The sequence below is a fragment of the Anabrus simplex genome, chromosome 1 (assembly GCF_040414725.1).
Source record: "Anabrus simplex isolate iqAnaSimp1 chromosome 1, ASM4041472v1, whole genome shotgun sequence".
Lineage (NCBI taxonomy): Eukaryota > Metazoa > Arthropoda > Insecta > Orthoptera > Tettigoniidae > Anabrus > Anabrus simplex.
In genome coordinates, this window is record NC_090265.1 from 498271441 (window position 1) to 498292590 (window position 21150).

General features: G+C 37.5%; 1 protein-coding gene across 2 annotated transcripts in view; it reads left to right on the forward strand.

The window, feature by feature from the left end:
• The window catches only part of LOC136857015 (tubulin gamma-2 chain), a 226298-nt gene that overhangs the window by 155996 nt on the left and 49152 nt on the right, over positions 1 to 21150 (forward strand). For both annotated transcript variants that reach the window (XM_067135356.2, XM_067135357.2), the window contains one exon: positions 10105 to 10236. In XM_067135356.2, coding sequence (XP_066991457.1) covers positions 10105 to 10236 — 132 coding nt within the window. The remainder of the gene's footprint in view (positions 1 to 10104; positions 10237 to 21150) is intronic.

Consider the following 21150-nt stretch of genomic DNA (forward strand, 5'->3'; position numbering starts at 1 on the left):
TCGTTTCTGAGATATGTGTATCCTCAATTAAGGCATTCAACCCATTTTTCACCCTTTTACACCCCTCCTATTAGGATTTACAGGAAACAAAAAATACGTGTTCCTTAATTTTTAGAGGAGATTCCAACTACCAATTTTTACATCTGTAAATTTTAAAATTTTAAGATGTAGACACACTCATTTTAAAAAATTCACCCCCCAATATTTGGATTTTCCAAAAACGAAAAAATACGTGTTTCTTTACTTTTAAAGTAGATCCAAAATACCAATTTTCAGGTCTGTAATATCTTCAGGTTCTGAAATATAAGTAGCCTCATGAAAGGCATTGAACCCATTATTCACCCTTTTACACCCTTCCTATTGGGATTTTCCGAAAACAAAAGAATACATGTTTCTGTATTTTTAAAGGAGATTCTAAATACCAATTTTTACATCTATAAACTTAAAAAGTTTTGAGATATAGATACACTCATTTTTAAAAATCACCCCATTTTCACCCCCCCCCCCATTAATTGGATTTTCCACAAAAAGAAAAATACGTGTTTCTTTATTTTTTAAGGAGATCCAAAGCACCAATTTTCAGGTCTGTAATATCTTCAGGTTCTGAAATATAAGTAGACTCATGAAATGCATTCGACCCGTTTTTCGACCTTTACCACCCTTCCTATTACGATTTTCCGAAAACAAAATATAAGTGTTTCTTTATTTTTAATGGAGATTCTAAATACCAATTTTTACATCTATAACCTTTAAAAGTTTTGAGATATAGATACAGTCATTTTAAAATATTACCCCCTTTTCACCCCCCTTAATTGGGTTTTCCAGAAAAACAAAAAATACGTGTTTCTTTATTTTTAAAAGAGATCCCAAACACCAATTTTCAGGTCTATAATATCTTCAGTTTCTGAGATATAAGTAGCCTCATTAAAGGCATTCAACCCATTTTTCACCCCTTTTCACTCCTCCTATTGCGATTTTCCAAAAACAAAGAAATACGTGTTTCTTTATTTTTAATGAAGATTCTAAATACCAATTTTTACATCTGCAAACTTTAAAAGTTTGGAGATATAGAGTCACTCATTTTAAAAATTCACCCCCTTTTCACCCTCCCATTAATTGTATTTTACAGAAACAAAAAAATACGTGCTTCTTTATTTTTAAAAGAGATCAAAAGTACCAATTTTCAGGTCTGTAATATCTTCAGTTTCAGAGATATAAGTACCAGTATCCTGATTAAAGGCATTCAACCCATTTTCCCCCATTTTCACCCTTTTTCATCCCTCATATTGGGATTTTCTGAAAACAAAAAAATACGTGTTTCCTTATTTTTAAAGAAGATTATAAATACCAATTTTTACATCTGTAAACTTTTAACGTTTTGAGATATAGATACACTCGTTTTAAAATTTCACCCCCATTTTCACCCCCTTACCAAAGGAATATCCAAAAATCCTCTCTTAGCGAGCACCTACATCATAACATGAATATATCCCCAAAATTTCATTTCTTTATGTCCAGTAGTTTTGGCTCGGCGATGATGAATCAGTCAGTCAGTCAGTCAGTCAGTCAGTCAGTCAGGACAAGCTATTTTATATATATATAGATAATAAGAAGCAATACTTCCTATTTCATGTCTAATAATGATCATTACAAGTATATTGGTTTTACTGTGACTGTTATTTGTCTTATTATTGTTTATCATCATTGTTATTACTATTACCGAGCCGAGTGACCATGCGTTTTTTACACACTACGACTATGGTCGAAACTCAGCATTTGGGAGATGGGTGGGTTCAAATCCTACCATTGGCTGTCCTGGTAATGTTTTACTGTGGTTTTCCATTTTCTCCTCCAGGCAAATGCTAGGACAGTTCACATTCATAGGCCGCAGGCATTTCCTCCTACCTCTTTACCCAGTTTGATTCACCAGCATTCATTTCATCTTCATTAGCTCCTCAGTTGAGATTGGCATCAGGAAGGACATCTGGCTGTAAAAACATCCCATCTAATTTCATTTCGCCTTATCCCTGACTCCATATCAGGATCTTGATTTATGAATTTCATTTTCCGTATTGACATTTACCAATCTTCATAAAAGGAAAGAAAAATTCCACCTAATCAATACATTTATTTTCTTGTAAACTATTACAATCTAGGACCGGTTTCGACCCTTCATAGGTCATCCTCAGCTATATCAGAATCACATTTGCATTTCTATCTTATACCTCTGAAAGACCTTCATGATGTATTGTTTCATAATTTTTCAGTGAAAACTTATCTAAAAACTTACAAATTTCTAAGCGTTGTGTTAAAATTAAAAATTAAAATTACAAAACTTTGTCTATTATATACATGCCCTTGGGCTGACAGAATGCATCCTTGGGTTGATTAAGCACATATCTTAAGTATTGCTTATTCTGTTGAATCGAAACCCTTTTATACTTATGTACAATCGTGAATAGACTATCAGTAAAATTTGATAAATAAAGCTTGCGTGATAATTATAATAAAATATCATGTTACATCTTTATACCTTATTGCTGGAGTGATATTATTTTAGGCAAAATATAAATGCGTGTTGACCTCTATAAAATATTTTTACATAAACACACTAATGTACTTTAAAGTCTAATCATTGTACTTTAAAGTCTAAAATACTTATTGCTTGGATCTTGCGTTGTTATGTGGTAAAATATTATAACAATTTGTCTTGTATAACATCAGATATTGATAATGTTTGAATATGCCGTGTATGGTTGGCTTTTAAACCTAATGATTAAATGTCAGTTCCTTCTTGCATAAAATTACAAGGAACCACCACAGTCTTACGGCATTTGATGGGAGAAAACTCCAGAAGTTAGGCCAGAACTGAATCATACATATATTCCATAATTTAACATGTATCAAGCTTATATTGATCCATTTCACAGTTATACAAATGGAACCTATAAAGTTCAACATTCAACATATATAAGAAAAGGCAAATTATGGAAATATAACGCAAGAATCAAGGCCAACACGTTTCAGTGTCACTAAACACTGACTATATTACTAGACACTCAAGTGTTTTTTAAAACTTCTGTAGTAAATGATAAGCATTCAATTTAATAGACATTTGTGTTTTATACAATACATAATCAACATAATATGAAACTTGTAATTTTATGCAAGAAGGAACTGACATTTAATCATTAGGTTTAAAAGCCAACCATACACGGCATATTCAAACATTATCAATATCTGATGTTATACAAGACAAATTGTTATAATATTTTACCACATAACAACGCAAGATCCAAGCAATAAGTATTTTAGACTTTAAAGTACAATGATTAGACTTTAAAGTACATTAGTGTGTTTATGTAAAAATATTTTATAGAGGTCAACACGCATTTATATTTTGCCTAAAATAATATCACTCCAGCAATAAGGTATAAAGATGTAACATGATATTTTATTATAATTATCACGCAAGCTTTATTTATCAAATTTTACTGATAGTCTATTCACGATTGTACATAAGTATAAAAGGGTTTCGATTCAACAGAATAAGCAATACTTAAGATATGTGCTTAATCAACCCAAGGATGCATTCTGTCAGCCCAAGGGCATGTATATAATAGACAAAGTTTTGTAATTTTAATTTTTAATTTTAACACAACGCTTAGAAATTTGTAAGTTTTTAGATAAGTTTTCACTGAAAAATTATGAAACAATACATCATGAAGGTCTTTCAGAGGTATAAGATAGAAATGCAAATGTGATTCTGATATAGCTGAGGATGACCTATGAAGGGTCGAAACCGGTCCTAGATTGTAATAGTTTACAAGAAAATAAATGTATTGATTAGGTGGAATTTTTCTTTCCTTTTATGAAGATCCATATCAGGAAATGGGACTATTGGGTAGGCATACAGTTACTACTATTATTATTATTATTGTTGATGGTATTATAATTAGGCCTTTCATAATTGGACTAATAATTACTAATTATAATTCTTTTGCCTCTTATGTGTTTCCTGTGTGGTGTTTGTACCTTGGTCATTATTTGCCTGTGTATGTGAAAACATGAGTACCTCTGCAAGTTTTTCAAACACAGCAATCCTCACACCACCACAAGATAGGTGAGGTAGGCATAAAAACCAACCACACAAAATCTAGGATGACAACAAAGAAAAGATCATAAAACACTTATGGTCATTTCCAAAGTACCAACCACAATTATAGCAGAGCAGGAATCCCAAAATAAGTGCACATCTCAAGCATGAATTCTATTGAGGAAATGTATCGTCTGTATGAACACCAGTGTGTTGAAATTAACCAATTGCCCTCTGAAGGTACATACATATGTATGACTCTGAGTTTAACATCAGGGTTAAACTTCCGTTACCTGATACATCATGCATGAACTGCATAAAATAATACAAGCTATCCTGTCAAGATAGAGCACCTTTCCAAACATGGATGCTGCAATAGAAGCAATATGAGGCGGATATCAGGTCAAGTAAGGGAGAGGAAAGTGATGTTGTCTTGGTCACAGTAGATTTGCAACCGGCACTACCAACACTACATATTCTGCCAGAGACTCTCTTCTATTATGGGCAGCTTTGTAATACAACTTTGGTGTGCATGTATGTCACATTGGTGACGGATTTGTGTATGTCAGGTTAGAGGACTGTGCCCATAGAGGTCCAAATTAAATCGGATAGTGTTTTCTCAAGGTCATGTATGAGCTCACTAATGGAAAACGTGATCTTGTTGTCTGGACAGGTTTGTGCGCAGGACAAAATAAGAATTTCTTTGTAGTTCCTTTGTGGGTTCACTTGGTGAAGACTGGTGTTCTTGATAGTATTACCGATAGATTTTTTGTACCTGGTCACATGTATCTGACTTGTGATCGAAAAGGAAAAGCATCACACCCACTATGTGTGTATCCCTGACCAATGGTGTGACCCAATTTCAAGCAAGATAGAAGAAGTCATTCCATGTGATTGGTGTGAAAAAGGATGACATGCAAAATCTATTTCTTTTGCAGAAAAGTCTTGTGTAGAGGAAAGAGTCAATCACAGGTGGATTGTACCTCGAACTTTTGAAGTAAAATCAAACATGAGGTTACTGGACTTGTGTTTGAGTATAGTCATGAATATAATTAGATAAAAGTAAATACAAGACAAATGATTCAACAAGCAAGCCATGTGAACTCATACAATCCCAGATTTTAATAATCTACCTTTAATTCCATAGTCCCCCAGTATAGCAAACATCTTTACCTTTGGTACCCTGTCATATGTTTTCTCTAGATCTGCTGCTTTATGACAATGGAGTTTATTTACCATCCTTTCCACTTCCTCAAGCGTAATTTCACCAACGTCATTTTCCTCCTCCCCATGAGCTTGGTTGTTCGCAACACCACCAGGATGATTTCCTTTTACATTGAGAAGATGTTCAAAATATTCCCTCCGCCTCTCCAGTGATTCCCTGGGATCTATTATGAGTTACTCAAAACACTGTTCATTTCCTTCTTCCCTCCCTTCCTAAGATTCTTTATTACTGTCCAGAAAGGTTTCCCTGCTGCTTGACCTAGCCTTTCCAGGTTATTACCAAAATCTTCCCACGACTTCTTTTTGGATTCAACAACTATTTGTTTTGCTCTGTTTCTTTCATCTACGTACAAATCCCTGTCTGCCTCGGCCCTTGTTTGGAGCCATTTCTGATAAGCCTTCTTTTTACGTTTACAAGCTGCTCTCACTTCATCATTCCACCAAGATGTTCGCCTTGGTTCAGGGTACTTACAGAGATTAGACAAGGCTGCAGTCTTTCACCTTTGCTCTTCATAGTTTACATGGATCATCTGCTTAAAGGTATAAAATGGCAGGGAGGGATTCAGTTAGATGGAAATGTAGTAAGCTGTCTGGTGGCCTATGCTGACGACTTGGTCTTAATGGCAGATTGTGCCGAAAGCCTGCAGTCTAATATTTTGGTACTTGAAAATAAGTGCAATGAGTATGGTATGAAAATTAGCCTCTCGAAGACTAAATTGATGTCAGTAGATAAGAAATTCAACAGAATTGAATGTCAGATTGGTGATACAAAGCTAGAACAGGTCGATTATTTCAAGTATTTAGGGGTGTGTTGTCCCAGGATGGTAATATAGTAAATGAGATTGAATTGAGGTGTCGTAAAGCTAATGCAGTGAGCTCGCAGTTGCGATCAACAGTATTCTGTAAGAAGGAAGTCAGCTCCCAGACGAAACTATCTTTACATCGATCTGTTTTCAGACCAACTTTGCTTTACGGGAGCGAAAGCTGGGTGGACTCAGGATATCTTATTCATAAGTTAGAAGTAACAGACATGAAAGTAGCAAGAATGATTGCTGGTACAGACAGGTGGGAACAATGGCAGGAGGGTACTCGGAATGATAATATAAAGGCTAATTTAGGAATGAACTCGATGGATGAAGCTGTACGCATAAACCGGCTTCAGTGGTGGGGTTATGTGAGGCGAATGGGGGAGGATTGGTTACCTAGGAGAATAATGGACTCTGTTATGGAGGGTAAGAGAAGTAGAGGTACACCAAGACGACGATGGTTAGACTCCATTTCTAACGATTTAAAGATAAGAGGTATAGAACTAAATGAAGCCACAACACTAGTTGCAAATCAAGGATTGTGGCGACGTTTAGTAAATTCACAGAGGCTTGCAGACTGAACGCTGAAAGGCATAACAGTCTATAATGATGATGTTTGTATGTATGTATGTATGTATGTATGTATGTACCTGACAGTAGTTCACTGAGGGTTTTGGGAGTGTGACGGTTGAACATGGGTTGCATACAAACAAGTTATACAGCAGTTCAAATTAGAGGTGGTGAAATATGTAGAAGAAAATGGTAAAAGAGAGACAAGAACGACATACAATATTGATCCTAAGAATGTTCGATGAGTCAGAAGACATCCCTTGAAAAAACTAATAGAAACAGACAGGCTTTTCGGGGTAAAGAAGCAAAATACCATCAGGTGGAAACAGAACTGTTAGAATATGTGCGCAAAACACGAGCTCAAGGTTTTGTTGTATCTGTTGAAATGCTTGAACTTAAAGCTCAAACAATAAACCAGTAAACAAAATATTTTGTCTACTGAATTCAAAGCCAGCTATGGATGATGGGTAAGTGGTTTCATGAAAGAGATATGATCTAGCAATAAGTCTGCAGACATCAATGGCGCAACGTGTTCTGGAAACATATCGGGGAAAGCTACTAGAGTTTCAAAAACATGTTATCACGCTTCGAAAGATAACTACAACCTGGCAGCCATCAATAATGCTGATGAAACGCCTGTACTTTCGACGAACCAGGAAATACGACAGTAAACAAGATAGATGCTAATACAGTTCGGGTGTGTACAACCGGTGCGGAAAAACAAAGGTGCACTGCGATGTTAGCAATCACTGCTGATGGGCACAAACTTATACCATATGCTATTTTTAAGCGTAAGACTCTCCCCAAAGAAAAGTTACCATCAGGTGTTATTGTTCGAGTGCAACAAAAATGGCTAGACGACTGAAGACCTTTTCATGGACTGGTTAAAAGCAGTGTGGTTTCGGCGACTGGGGCACTCCTACGCCCACGTTCGATACTTGTACATGACAGTTTTCAAGGTCATTTGACAGATGGCGTTAAGGAAAAGTCTCGGCAAGGAAAGTGTGATATAGTGGTGGTTCCTGGTGGAATGACTGAAATGTTACAACCTCTCGATGTTTCTATCAACCGCCCTTTCAAGGCAAATTTGAGATGACTGTACCGTAACTGGATAAGCAGCACAGCAGAAACGACTCCAACTGGACGCCTTAAGAGGGCTTCCCTGTCACAGATGTGTGAATGGATTGTTGCAGCATGGAAGGAAATATCTCCGGACATTGTTCAAAAGTTTCAAGGTGACATCAGTTTCTAATGCAATGGACAGAACAGAAGACGACGTGGTGTGGTGTAGATCTATGTCAGATGCTAAAAGTGAATCTAGTGATGACCAAAGTATTAGTGAATGATCAGTAATTCAGCAAATGTAACAATTCAGATAATAAAATTTTTCATAATTTTTTCTGTTCCAAGTTTTTTGTCTCAAAATTCTGATAAGAGAAGTGATTCCTAAACACGCATAAATACATTAAACAAGATAAAAGTGGAAAAACACAAGGTCAAAAAATAATACAAATTAAAATAAGATACGGAGTGCCAAATACGTCGGTATAAAATACAAGATATGTTTAAAGAAATGTTCATAAAATGTTGAAATCATGTTACTGACATAGCCTATAGAGCTGAAAATTGATCAAAAATGTCAGTATCACATGAAAATTCCATGAGAAGTCTAGCTGCTGAACAAGCTCTTCCTAAGTCAACAAAATGACTAATACAAGTTGATAATATTTCTTAATATAGGATAATGGACAGGCAGAATGTATCTGAATGCACAAGAAGGTGACAGACTGTGCCAAAGGTTGAAATGTTTCTGGAACAGAAAGGAATTCTGTTAGCAATGTTGAAAGTAGGCAAGATTTGAATAGACTCAACCAAAAGGAAAAAAGATGATTAGGGGCACATCTGACTACTTACGTCCTCGCTCATTCCAAAGTGGCACAACTTGGTTTGTGTGCTAAGGCTGACTAAGTGTTGTCTGAGGTCATGTGTAGTGAAAGCGAGCTTGGAGGGGAAGGAGCAAGGGGTTAGACCTAGTGAATGAGGAGCGGGATTGTGTTATTGAACGATGAAAATACAATGCATAAAAAATGAAGAGAGCAGAGAATACAAGCAGTTAAAGAATGAAGTGGGTAGAAAGTGCAGGACAGCTAAGGAAGATTGGCTGAAGGAGAAGTGCAAGGATGTTGAAGGTTTTATGGTCTTTGGAAAGGTAGATGCTGCATACAGGGAAAGCAAGGAAATCTCTGGAGGAAGGAAAACTAGGTGTATGAATATTAAGAGCTCTGATGGAAAACTACTTCTAGGGAAAGAAGACAAGGAAGAAATATGGCAGGAACATATGCAACAGTTGTATAAAGATAAAGACATAGATATGGAACAAGAAGAGGCCGTTAATGCTGATGAAATGGGAGAGCCAATTTTGAGGTCAGAATTTGACAGAGCTTTGAGATACCTAAACAGGAACAAGGTACCTCGAATTGATGACATTCCCTCTGAATTACTGACTGCTTTAGGAGAAACCAGCATGATGAAATTAGTGTGAAAGATGTATGAAACAGGAAAAGTGCATTCCCATTTTTTGGCAGAATGTTGTTATAACTATTCCCGAGAAAGCCGGTGCTGACAAGTGTGAAAACTAATTAAGAACTTTATTTTAAGTGTCCACCTGAACTGTAGCCCAGGAGGTGGAAGAGAAAAGGGACCCCGCTGACTGTTGGTTTTGTCAAATTGTCCGAGAGCTGGAAGCTTTCTGAAAGAATCTGGTCAATAACAAGGTCTGGAAAGAGAAAGAATATCTTGTTGATTTAAAGTGCTGAAGTGAATCAAGTTTTTTCTTGTTGAGAAAATATTGTAACATACCATATTGGTACTCCTCCTTATGGCGGACGAGTAGTCTGAAATTGGTTCTCTCTTAATTTGTCAGCTTTGGTACTGGCCACCCAACACTCTTCCAGACAATCGCAGGTAGTATTGTGTACTGACACATATGATAGCAGGATGTCCTTGACCTGACATTAAATATTAGGTTATATTCTAATATTTAAAAAAAATTATAACTGTTAGTTTGCATTCGAGAGATAGCGGGTTCAAATCCCACTACCGGTAAAGACCTATCTGTGTTAAGTGTGATGTAAAACAAATTGTATGTGTATAAAACTAATATTAAAAAATGTTATATATAATATAAAATCTAACATGTTACGGGAAACATACTGATCCTTGGACCATAAAAAGGCTTAAGAAATGGTGAGTGAGAATATTTTTCTTTTATTTACACTATATTATCCTACATGTTATTCATTCCTCATGTAAGTCTCCTCATACTTGTTTGTTCATAATATTTGTATATAAATTTTCCTTTTTGTAGTCCTTGATGAATCAATATTACTTGTTCAACTTTTGTTCCAGGAAGCATCTGTACGAAAAACTACAGTGTTGGATGTCATGAGGAGACTTCTTCAGCCAAAAAATATGATGGTTTCAACTGCACACGACCGTTCTGCTACACATTGTTATATCTCTATTCTGAATATAATTCAGGTATGAGATTTTTTGTTCTAGAGTGCAATTTATGAATCTTTTACAATCTATATGAACACTATATAGTTGCAAAGTAAGGTTGGTTATTGTGATATTCAAAGCTATGCACAGTGCGCCAGAAATGTGAAGTAGCGGGACAAAATGACCCAAAAATATATATATCTTGTCTCCATTTCTTCCTTCCCAAACTGTAGACAGATAACCAGGGATAATGAACTTCAACCCTGGTGACAACATATAAACAGATATGGCTAGAAATAACACTTATTTCCCCTTTCTGGAAGAGTTTGTCTGTCTTACTGCTAGTTGAGCTTTAGCAGATCGCAGATCGCTAACGTAGTATCAGTGGACGATAGTGAATATCTGAAGTATGGAAAAGAAAGCTGCAAGTATGCAACTCCATATTAATTTAATTGAAGCATAACTATTTTCATCACTATTTCACGCCAAAGACTTATATTTATAGCATGTGAAATTCGAACTTTACATGAAAATGTATCCGAACATTCCTGGCTGCATTTTGGTACCATAATACAGAGCAGTTCATGAATATTAAGGCTAATGTCTCAGTACGTGCACTTTCTTACACTCTTCTTGGAAAAGTAACTTTATTTCTAGTGGCACGTGCTCCACCGCAACCCATAATAACCCACCGTGAGCTGTGTGAAGTATTGAGGGACAAGAAACAGATTAGAAACGAGCTAGAGGATTATGTATTATCAAAGATGAACATTCAGGACTGCTCTTCAGACGTTTTACAGTACCTTAAATTGACACTGTTTTTAAATACAAATTTCAAGAGCGATGGAAACAGTCATAGGATGAAAGGATTTACATGTTTTTGAAAAAGTTAATCTGTCCTCCAGTGAGGTGGGCATAAAGGTCCGAAATACATAACTTACAGTACATGATTACAATAATGAAATCATATCTTTTCTGGGAAATTCATCGTAAAGAGATTACGATTTCAAGTATAAATGAAACTGTATAATTTGCAGAGAATTTCTTATGATCTGTAATAAGCTTTTCTCTATGCAGTAAAAAGGAATTTTTAAATTTTGATGGATAGTGGCTGTGTTCTTCAGCAGGGTACCTCTGGATGCAAACAGGAGGTGTCTGACAACCATTGACCAAGAGGAATATTATATTTGGCTGATAGATAAGGCAGACATGGTGTATAAATTGCTCGTTTTTCCAGATTAACATCCTGAGCTTGTTACAGGTCCATCTTGGTGCGAATGGTGGGATCTAACACTATCGCTTTATTCTCTTATTGATGGCTATGATGTCACCTCTTCTCGTTTAGCCGTCATTAGAGACATGGTGAACTTCTTTGTGCACCTCCCATCCACATTGCGTCAGGCCTTGAAGAATAATATCCATACTCGATAGTGACGATAGTTGTGCAGTAATTCGGTGCTCCTGCAGAACCCTAGCAAATGTCCAAGTGTTTCGGTCTCGTTGCAGCTGTTTTGATGGCAACAGGTTTAGCTGAAAGTTCTGCTGGGAATTGATCTTACTGCGGTCGGGTTGCACGACATTTTGATAGCATTTATGTATTTCGATGAAGATAAAGGTGACTTGCGAGACATCCAGGAATTTGCCTTTGGGTGGTCAGTGTACAAAACCACTCCTCTCCCTTTATGGGGTAATTGACACCATAACTGAAAAGATCGATCTCTCATTATCTCTCGCAGCTTTATTCCGTTGGTTTTAGAGGAAAGACTTTCTTTATTGATATTCAGTTTATGGAGCACCGCATTCTGATCAGAAAATTTTTGTACATGATGCAGCTGTATGTTCTTAATTGGGAGTAAGCGACTGCAATTATATTGCTGAATATTAGCCTCCTATTCGGTGGAGAATAGTCTCATACCTTTCAATTTCTTTGGACTGTATAACATGGAGTTTGGTGTATCATCGGGTAGCATCATTATTTCTTTAAATGAACTTCTTATAATTTGGTACAGATCTCTAAGAAAAGTCCTGGATAACTGAGTTAGAAGTGCGCACTGTAGTGAGTACATCGATCCTAGCAAAATAAATTAATTGATGATTTTAACTTACTGTTCCAGTTTTAAAAGTGTAGTTTTAACCAGAGCCATCTACAGTTAAAGCCTAAAGGTACGCTTGGCAACGCTGTACCTATCTGTCAAGCGGAAGCCAAGAGAAAATGGGGTGTGTCTGACTGTGAATGATTTCACTCACATTCACTACATTTAGACCAACACGGTGATCATGATAAATGCACATTCTTCTTACTAAGAAACACTCATATCACTAAATGCCTTCACTGGAGTTAGAAATACACATTTTTCATGAATAAAAACAAAACACTTGACTCACAAACTAAAATATTATGGAGCGTTGACACCGTATTCCGCTTAATGTTTTTATCCTCACTGCTGACATAACTCTTGTTCTTCATCTGGTTTCTATAATTAACACGACATCGGAAAATGTAGACAATAAACAATCTATCAGACCATTATTGTCACACCCACAATGACCACGTTCAAACCAAAACTGTTGATTTTCATCTCCTTTAAAGCAGCCATGGACAGAGAGAAGGGAAGTTCTTTTAAGGATTTTCACAATCCAGGTAGTCTTTCTTGTAGTCTTCAGATAGCAGCTGGTAAATATTCCTGTCACTGTTACGCAGACACACAACACTGATGGCACAACTAACCCACCTCTCTGAAGTTTTTCAAAAGAGGGGTCATCTGTTTCATTACTCTGCAGGAGACCTAAACATGTGTTACAGCTTATCCTTTTGGATATTGTTCTTACTGCATACCCAGAAATGTATATTACGCCTTAAATCTCAAAATGCCCATCAAAAAATTCACATCAAAGAAGTGAGTCTCAACTTGTTAGTTACTTCCATATTAGGTCTGATATCTCTTGTCTTGATGGAATCAGACATTTCCAATTGGCTACAGCCAGTCTGCACTTTTCCATACCACTGCCACTACCACTGCTAGCCTAGAACAGCCTTAATCCTAATTTTCATCTCACTTTCTAGGACTTGAAGTTTGGTAACATTGTAGTTGCAACCAATAAGCTATCGGTACTGACCAAACCTTCTTTCTAAGTTATCCCTTTGAAACTTCCCTACAGGAAATAATTTGCTTTTACAGTTTAAAACAAAAATGTTTGAGTAACTCTCCTTCATTTATACTAAAATGCAAATGTGGCAAATTTGGGAAAATAATTGGACATGCATCAGGAAGAAGCTCATTAGGTTTAGGTGGTAGTATAGTTACGTAGCCTTTACTATCACAAATTGTATCCCCTGTTGAAAAACTTTCGTCTGTGAAATGTCTTATGCACACGACTGAATCCTTCCCAGATTCCCCAGTTATACCGTTTAAAGTGACAAATTCATTTTTGTTTTAATACCTCATCTGAAGGAAACCTAAACGAGGTAACATAGTTGCCACGACACAAATTTAGTCTGCGCCTTCACAAATAATAATGTTATTGATTTAACATCTCAGTAACTACTTTTACGGTTTTTCAGAGATGCAGAGATACCATAATTTTGTCCCTTGGGAGTTCTTTTACTTGCCAGTAAATCTACCGATACAAGGCTGACATATTTAAGCTCCTTCTATTATCAGCAGACTGAGCCAGGATTGAATTTGCCAAGCTACTCAGCCCTGCTGCGCTGTAACGTATTTTGATAATAGGTTCTATGTATGCTTATTCAATCGCTTACCTTGTTATATATTCTTGAACATATCCGTGAAAAATAAAACGAAATACAAGACGAAGCTTACTACACATCAACATACATGGATATCTCCCGCTCTTTCACCTTGGCCTCCGCTGCACGTTGCCAGACTTACATGACTCCGGCTTGTAATTGTAGTCAGCTATGGTTTTAACTCATTATCATCATCATCAATGTCTGACTCCAGTCGCCCGTGTGTGGTTTGTAGTTTTAACTAAATTGTATAAATCTGAATTTAGGATATTAATTACCTTCGATCTGTCAAGAGAGATTTCATTATTGAAATCAATTCTTAGATACTTGATTCATTAATTATTTGATGTTTCTGATGGTATTACTTATCCTTGAAGAGTGGTAATTTTTCCTGGAACAAGTTTTCCGTACAGTAATAATTTACTTTTTTGTAGGTTGATATTTAGACCTATTTCTGTGAAGCTACTTATGGCTAAATTAAGGAAAATTGTTGCATCTTCTTCGATTCTACTGATTATTGCTATATCATCAGCAAATGCTAAAGCAGACAATGGTGGGATTTCTTCAGATAAAATGTATCCGTACTTGTCGCTGACGTCATGGTCAGTAAGATCATGTAATATTTTATTAATTGCCAAATTGAAAAGGAATGGTGAAGTAGGGGAATCTTGTGCTATTCCACATTTAATTCCTATAGGGTTCGATTTCTTAAAATCTGGTTCTACTTGAATACTGTTCTGCAAAAGGAAAGCTACAGTAAGTTTACGTAAATTGTCTGGAATGGCAAACTGCTGAAGAGCCCATCTGATGTGCTGATGTCCAATAGAATCAAATGCTTTCGATGTGTCGAGAAAAATGATGCAATAATCCTTCCGGTAGCGCTTTGCATCTTAAAGGCAACCAAGCGTTAATATGGGTTCCAGGTAGTGGCACAAAACCGCATTGAGATGGATTTCATGTGATCTGTGCCCGTAGCTGTGCATCTAACACACGTTCTTTGATTCTCTTGACCAGCGAATAGATGGAAATAGGTCTCCATTCCGTGATGTTATTTCTACCCCTTTGTATATCAATATCAATGGTAATATCGGCAGGTTAAGTCAGTATTTATTTCCGTATCTGGGAGACGGATGTTGTTGTTTTCGACACCCAATATATTGATATATAGATGTTGATTCCCATAGGGAATCTGAAATATTTGTCCCGAATTAAAATTTATAATACCAATACAAATGGTCCGTTATTGGACATAATAAATTTTCCAGCTAACTCATTCCTGGTTGCCAGCGTTTCGCCCCGTGTGCTAGGTTGGGCTCGTCAGTTGGTACCTAGCACACCTACCAAGATTCATGGCTAGTGCATACCATGGAGGCCACTGCGTAGGCTACTTGAAGCCACCGGCAGTGCCATTGCACTATGAGAGACTTTGTCTCATTACCAAAAATTGATGCCTGCTTGGCCTTCGGATGATATAGATGTTGATTTTACAATGGCGAAAAATGAAAGTATCCTCCTATTCAATACATCATTATGATGTATACATCCTATTATGATGTATTGAATAGGAGGATACTTTCATTTTTCGCCATTGTAAAGTGAAAACCGTCAATACGGAATGATTCTAATATCTTGTAATAGATGTTGATTCCCATCGGGAATCTGAAATATTTGTCCCAAATGAGTAAATTTATAATACCAATATAAATGGTCTGTTATTGTACATTATAGGCATTTATAATTACCATTAGTGGAAATGATGTACATAAGGCGCTTCACGGCATAAAAGTTGACATGTCACCTGGCCCCGATCGTATAACTGTTCATGATTAAGACATCTTAAAGCTACTACACTCCTCACGTTGCTCATTAACGCAATGCTGCAATTCTCTTATGTACCTTCACAGCTTAAAAGGGGATGAACGATATTACCCTTCCAGGCTACATATTGCTGCATTACTTCGGCCGTGCTTACCCATGCTCCTGGACGTGAACTGTTCGTGAGTGCGTGATGTTTGCAAAATCTTGCTCATGAAGCTTGGATGTTGCCAGTAACTTGATGCAAGGAACTTTGAGGACATTAATCTACAGTTATAAACATTTACCCTTCATCTCTGTTGGGAGAGGCTCGACATTACGATATTCCCTTTCCAGTTGTGTGTCGGGTGAGGCCCAACATGGCATTTTGTCGCTCACCGCTTGCCTGCCATTTCTTAGTCAACAAAATACACGATTCTGTACTGTACTGCCATCTTTTGGTTCAGTGTGGAACTTTGTAAAATCCACATACTATTTGACAGTCAGTCAAAAATCTATTACTTAGATGGCAGTGTAGCCGTCAGCTGTGTCCAGTCCACTCACGCATGCAAAGGCTCGAACAATAGTAAACAAACATGGTCGCCATGTGCTCTCCTAGTCATATACAGAGTATTGTTCAGTACTGTATATGTCAGGTGATTGTACAAAACCCCAGTATTTTCTCACCTCTACTCCTTCCTTGTACCCTACACTATATATCTAATAGCTTTTCACGGCATCTACAAGTGAACTGGCGATGGTCGGCTTGTATACCGTAAACCAACATGTAGTTGATCAACAGATCCCGATTTCAAGAAATAGCCGTTTACAGTGGTTTCAGGCTACAAACCACCGTGAGGTTGAAACCAGAGACTGAATTAGAGTTTTTCAATTGTTTTTTACCGATAATTTGTTCTGTAAAATTACTAACAAAACCAATCAGTATGCAATAACGTTAATAATAATAATGTAAAATAATAATTTGAACATATTGTTTTTATTTGCTCCAGTATAATATGCTGTAAATGTTTATACGCGTAAATACATCATTTAAGAGCAAGTGCTATCTCCAAAATCATGAAAGATGAATAGAGGTCGTATAAGATAGAAATTCACATTTAAAATACGAATACTAGAGGCAACACAGAGAACTTTAATTTGAGGAGTAAGGGTTAACCTAAATATATTTGTCATTCTTTGAAACTTTATTTAATTTTTTTTTTTTTTTTTCTGTACAAGTTGTTTTACGTTGCACCGACACTGATAGGTCTTATGGCGACAATGGGACAGGAAAGGGCTAAAAGTGGGTTCAAACCCACTATCTCCCGATTACTAGATACTGGTCGCACTTAAGCGACTGCAGCTATCGAGCTCAGTATATAAAAAATGTAATAAAGTGTTATGATGGATGATTCCTCCTGCACTACACCTGTTCCCTGTCCCTTTCCCTCCTTCAGTTAAGGTTCAGTACCTTGTTGGTATGTTTTCGGGCTGTGTGCCAATTTATCTACCTCTTTTATGAAGTAAATACAGTTGAACCTGACTTATACGTAGATCAAGGGGAAGAGAAAAAACTACTTGTAACTCAGAATTACTTAGAAATCAGACTTACACAATACATTACATATTTACTAAAAAACAAATGGAATAGACCTACATGTGTAAATCCTTGCAAATAATAAATACATTAAGACAGAAAATATTATTTTGAACTTGGCCCAGCCTTAAAGAAATCAGATTTTTTTTTTTTTGCTAGGGGCTTTACGTCGCACCGACACAGATAGGTCTTATGGCGATGATGGGATAGGAAAGGCCTAGGAGTTGGAAGGAAGCAGCCGTGGCCTTAATTAAGGTACAGCCCCAGCATTTGCCTGGTGTGAAAATGGGAAACCACGGAAAACCATCTTCAGGGCTGCCAATAGTGGGATTCGAACCTACTATCTCCTGGATGCAAGCTAATCAGATAGTTTGGCTTGCTCCATTTTTCTTGCATTAAGAGTATAAACCTCCTTTTGCAAACATAGTAATGAATTCAAAGCATTTTCATTACAACTTTTCGCACTGATGTAACGTCTACACACACAGACTGCACTTAACACTTCACTCAGTTCAGGTGTTTAAGAATTCAAGTCGTTATCTTCATCTCCATCACTGTCACTATCGCTTGTAGCTGGTCCATCACCACTGCGTTGTTGGCATACGTCAGCAATAATCTCTTCATCCGGTTGTTGTCCACATACAGCAAGATTATCATCGAAATGCACAAAAGTATCGAATTCTACACTCTCTGGTAGCGTTAGCTCATTGCCAGACAAAACTTCGTTTCCATAATCATCATTAGAGGCAGCCTCATCTAGTAAGACAGCAGCTTTGCGGAAACAGTTACTGATTGTGGAGGATGACATCTGCTTCCAGGCAGCCGAAATAAGGTCCATTGCTTGTAGCAAATTAATGGAGAGAAGTCCGGCTCCATGGCTAAATGGTTAGCGTTCTGGCCTTTGGCCACAGGAGTCCCGGGTTCGATTCCCGGCAGGGTCGGGAATTTTAACCATCATTGGTTAATTCCGCTGGCACAGGGGCTGGGTGTATGTGTCGTCTTCATCATCATTTCATCCTCATCACGACGAGCAGGTCACCTACGGGAGTCAAATCAAAAGACCTGCACCCAGGGAGCCGAACATGTCCTCGGACACTCCCGGCACTAAAAGCCATATGCCATTTCATTTTCAATGGAGAGAAGTTCATTTCCTGCATCACTCAGTGTTATTAAATGTTGAACCAGCATTTTTCTATAATGCACTTTGAAATGTGCAATGATGCCCAAAAAGCGGTTGTAGAACACTGGTACAGTTAAGAGGGAAAAATTCCACTCGGACATTCTCCAGAACGATTTAAGGATGTACTGCACATCAATCCATAATGGATCTTCCTCTGTTTCTTTTTTATTTTAATGTCCAGTTTTTCATCCACTGTTCCATTAAAAGCATAGTCATCTGAGAATTTCTGTTGGATTCATATTCCGTAGGTTTTGTCTTTGCACCCTTAAAACACCTCTGATCCTTCATTTGTCCTATCACAAGTGGAGGAAGTTTGTCAGATCCATCTGCATTGGTGGCGAGAATGACTGTTACACGAATTTTACTTTTCTTCCCTCCATGGCATGGGTCACCTTTTTCAGCTAATGTTTTATTAGGAAGGAGATTGTAGAACAGGCCGGTTTCATCACAATTGTAGTTGTTTGGAGGCTGGTAATCGCTTACGATACCCGGCAGAACCTCTTCTTTCCAGTGTTGCACCATGACATCGTCCACATCTTTTGAGTCTTTGCAAATTGTTCTCCCTGTGATTTCATGATGATCTTTAAATCCTTGCAACCACCTGATGAAGCCTTGAAATCAGCAGTGATACTCATCATTTTAGCTAAATCTGTCCCCTTTGCCTTCAGCATGTTGCCACTAATTGGTAGAGCTACGGCCCGCTTATGCTGGAACAATGTGAAAAGTACTTTCTCCAAATCTACGTACCTTCCGTGGTATAAGCAGTTCCTAAGTCTGAAGCAATTTCAGTTTCTGTTTGGTGTGGATTAGCGTCCACATCTCGTATACATTTTTCTTTTTCATCTAGGGTATAACTTTTCCTGTTCTCCATGGCTAATCAAAAGCAACTGAATGACAAGACGACTGTTCAACAGTAAACACCAGATACCGGCAACGTGAACATTTTTGTTCCCACGAAAGAAATTCTCATATTCAAACAAATTTACTGTATTTCCTTTTGTTTCCGCACCAAACCGCCCACTTTGCTTGTAATGTACCTTAATCTTTGGCGGCAGTGTGAAGGTCAAAAACGACGAAGGTAGAGGAGGAGGGAGATTGAGAGCGAAGAGGAATCGCTCGGTTGGCCTTTGTTAAGCCGCCAGTAAGTGAGGGTCAACAATGTCACTCGGCGAAACTCTTTGTGTTCTGTTTCAGCAACGAAACCCGACCGCTCTACTTCCGCCTACGCCGACCAAGTCGAAATGTCGCAAATACAGTAGTTTCTGTTAAAAAACCACGTGTTCATTACAATTACGCAAAACTCAGTTATATTTCACTGACACTTAATACCTATAACAGCGAATTACGTATAAACGGATTACGTATAAATAAGGTTTAATTTACACGCTTTTAAATTACATTTTGCCGGGACCTAAAGGAAATTACGTACAAATGCGAATTATGCAGAACAGAGTTACATATAAAGCAGGTTCAACTGTATTGTAATTTGAACCTTGAATGGTGTGGTTTCTGGGTTATACCATCGCTGTGAATGTTGTAAATGTGGCTAAAACATATCATTTATGCATTTGTTCCTGATGATGCTCAGCCTTGTTAGTCTTGTTTTTACTTGCTGTTAATCCCTTTTCAAATGGTTTTAGAATTTGTGTCCTCTTCTCCTTATATTAATATTGTTATTCTAATTGCTTAAAATATACATTCTAGTACAAATGTTGAACTTGAGATTTTTTCTTCTCTTTGTTATTTTCCTTGTCTTCTGTACTTATCGCAGACAACCTCTGATCTTTCCCAGCTGCTTCCAATATAATTTATGCTAAGTTAATATATTGGTAATGTGTCATTATTTTTGGACACTCCACCCTGCTTTGATCATATTGATTATTATTACTAAAGGCAACCATTTACATATCAATTGCTCGCTGAGTTAAATAACTTCCCAATTTGTTACTTTTGTTAGCAAGCTCAGTTACAACTACTAGTAGAGTTTAATTTCTATTTTCCCCTACACCTTAGTACGTTACACTACTTCACAGTAACAGACTCTCCCACCCAGCATTCCACACATGTATCATACTGCATAGATTAGCATCGCCTGTGAGCTGATGGTTTAAGATGTTCTCAAAAGTGGAACAGCACAATTGGGTAAAAATTAAATGCACCTATTTGCCGTTGCTGAGCAATGTCATCAAGATCTTTGTTAGGCATATGGGGAATTTTTTTTTTTGCTATGGGCTTTACGTCACACCGACACAGATAGGTCTTATGGCGACGATGGGATAGGAAAGGCCTAGGAGTTGGAAGGAAGCGGCCGTGGCCTTAATTAAGGTACAGCCCCAGCATTTGCCTGGTATGAAAATGGGAAACCACGGAAAACCATCTTCAGGGCTGCCGATAGTGGGATTCGAACCTACTATCTCCCGGATGCAAGCTCACAGCCGCGCGCCTCTACGCGCACGGCCAACTCGCCCGGTATATGGGGAATTGGCATTGTCTTACAGAACAGTGACACGGTAGATAAAGGTCTTCAGTGATGGATGCCAGTGTGTGGCCGGCATGCCTCTGCTGGGTTCCGTTGATGTCAGTAAAGAGGATGGGCAGTTTGTAAGAAGTGTGTAGGTGATAACTGATACTGAT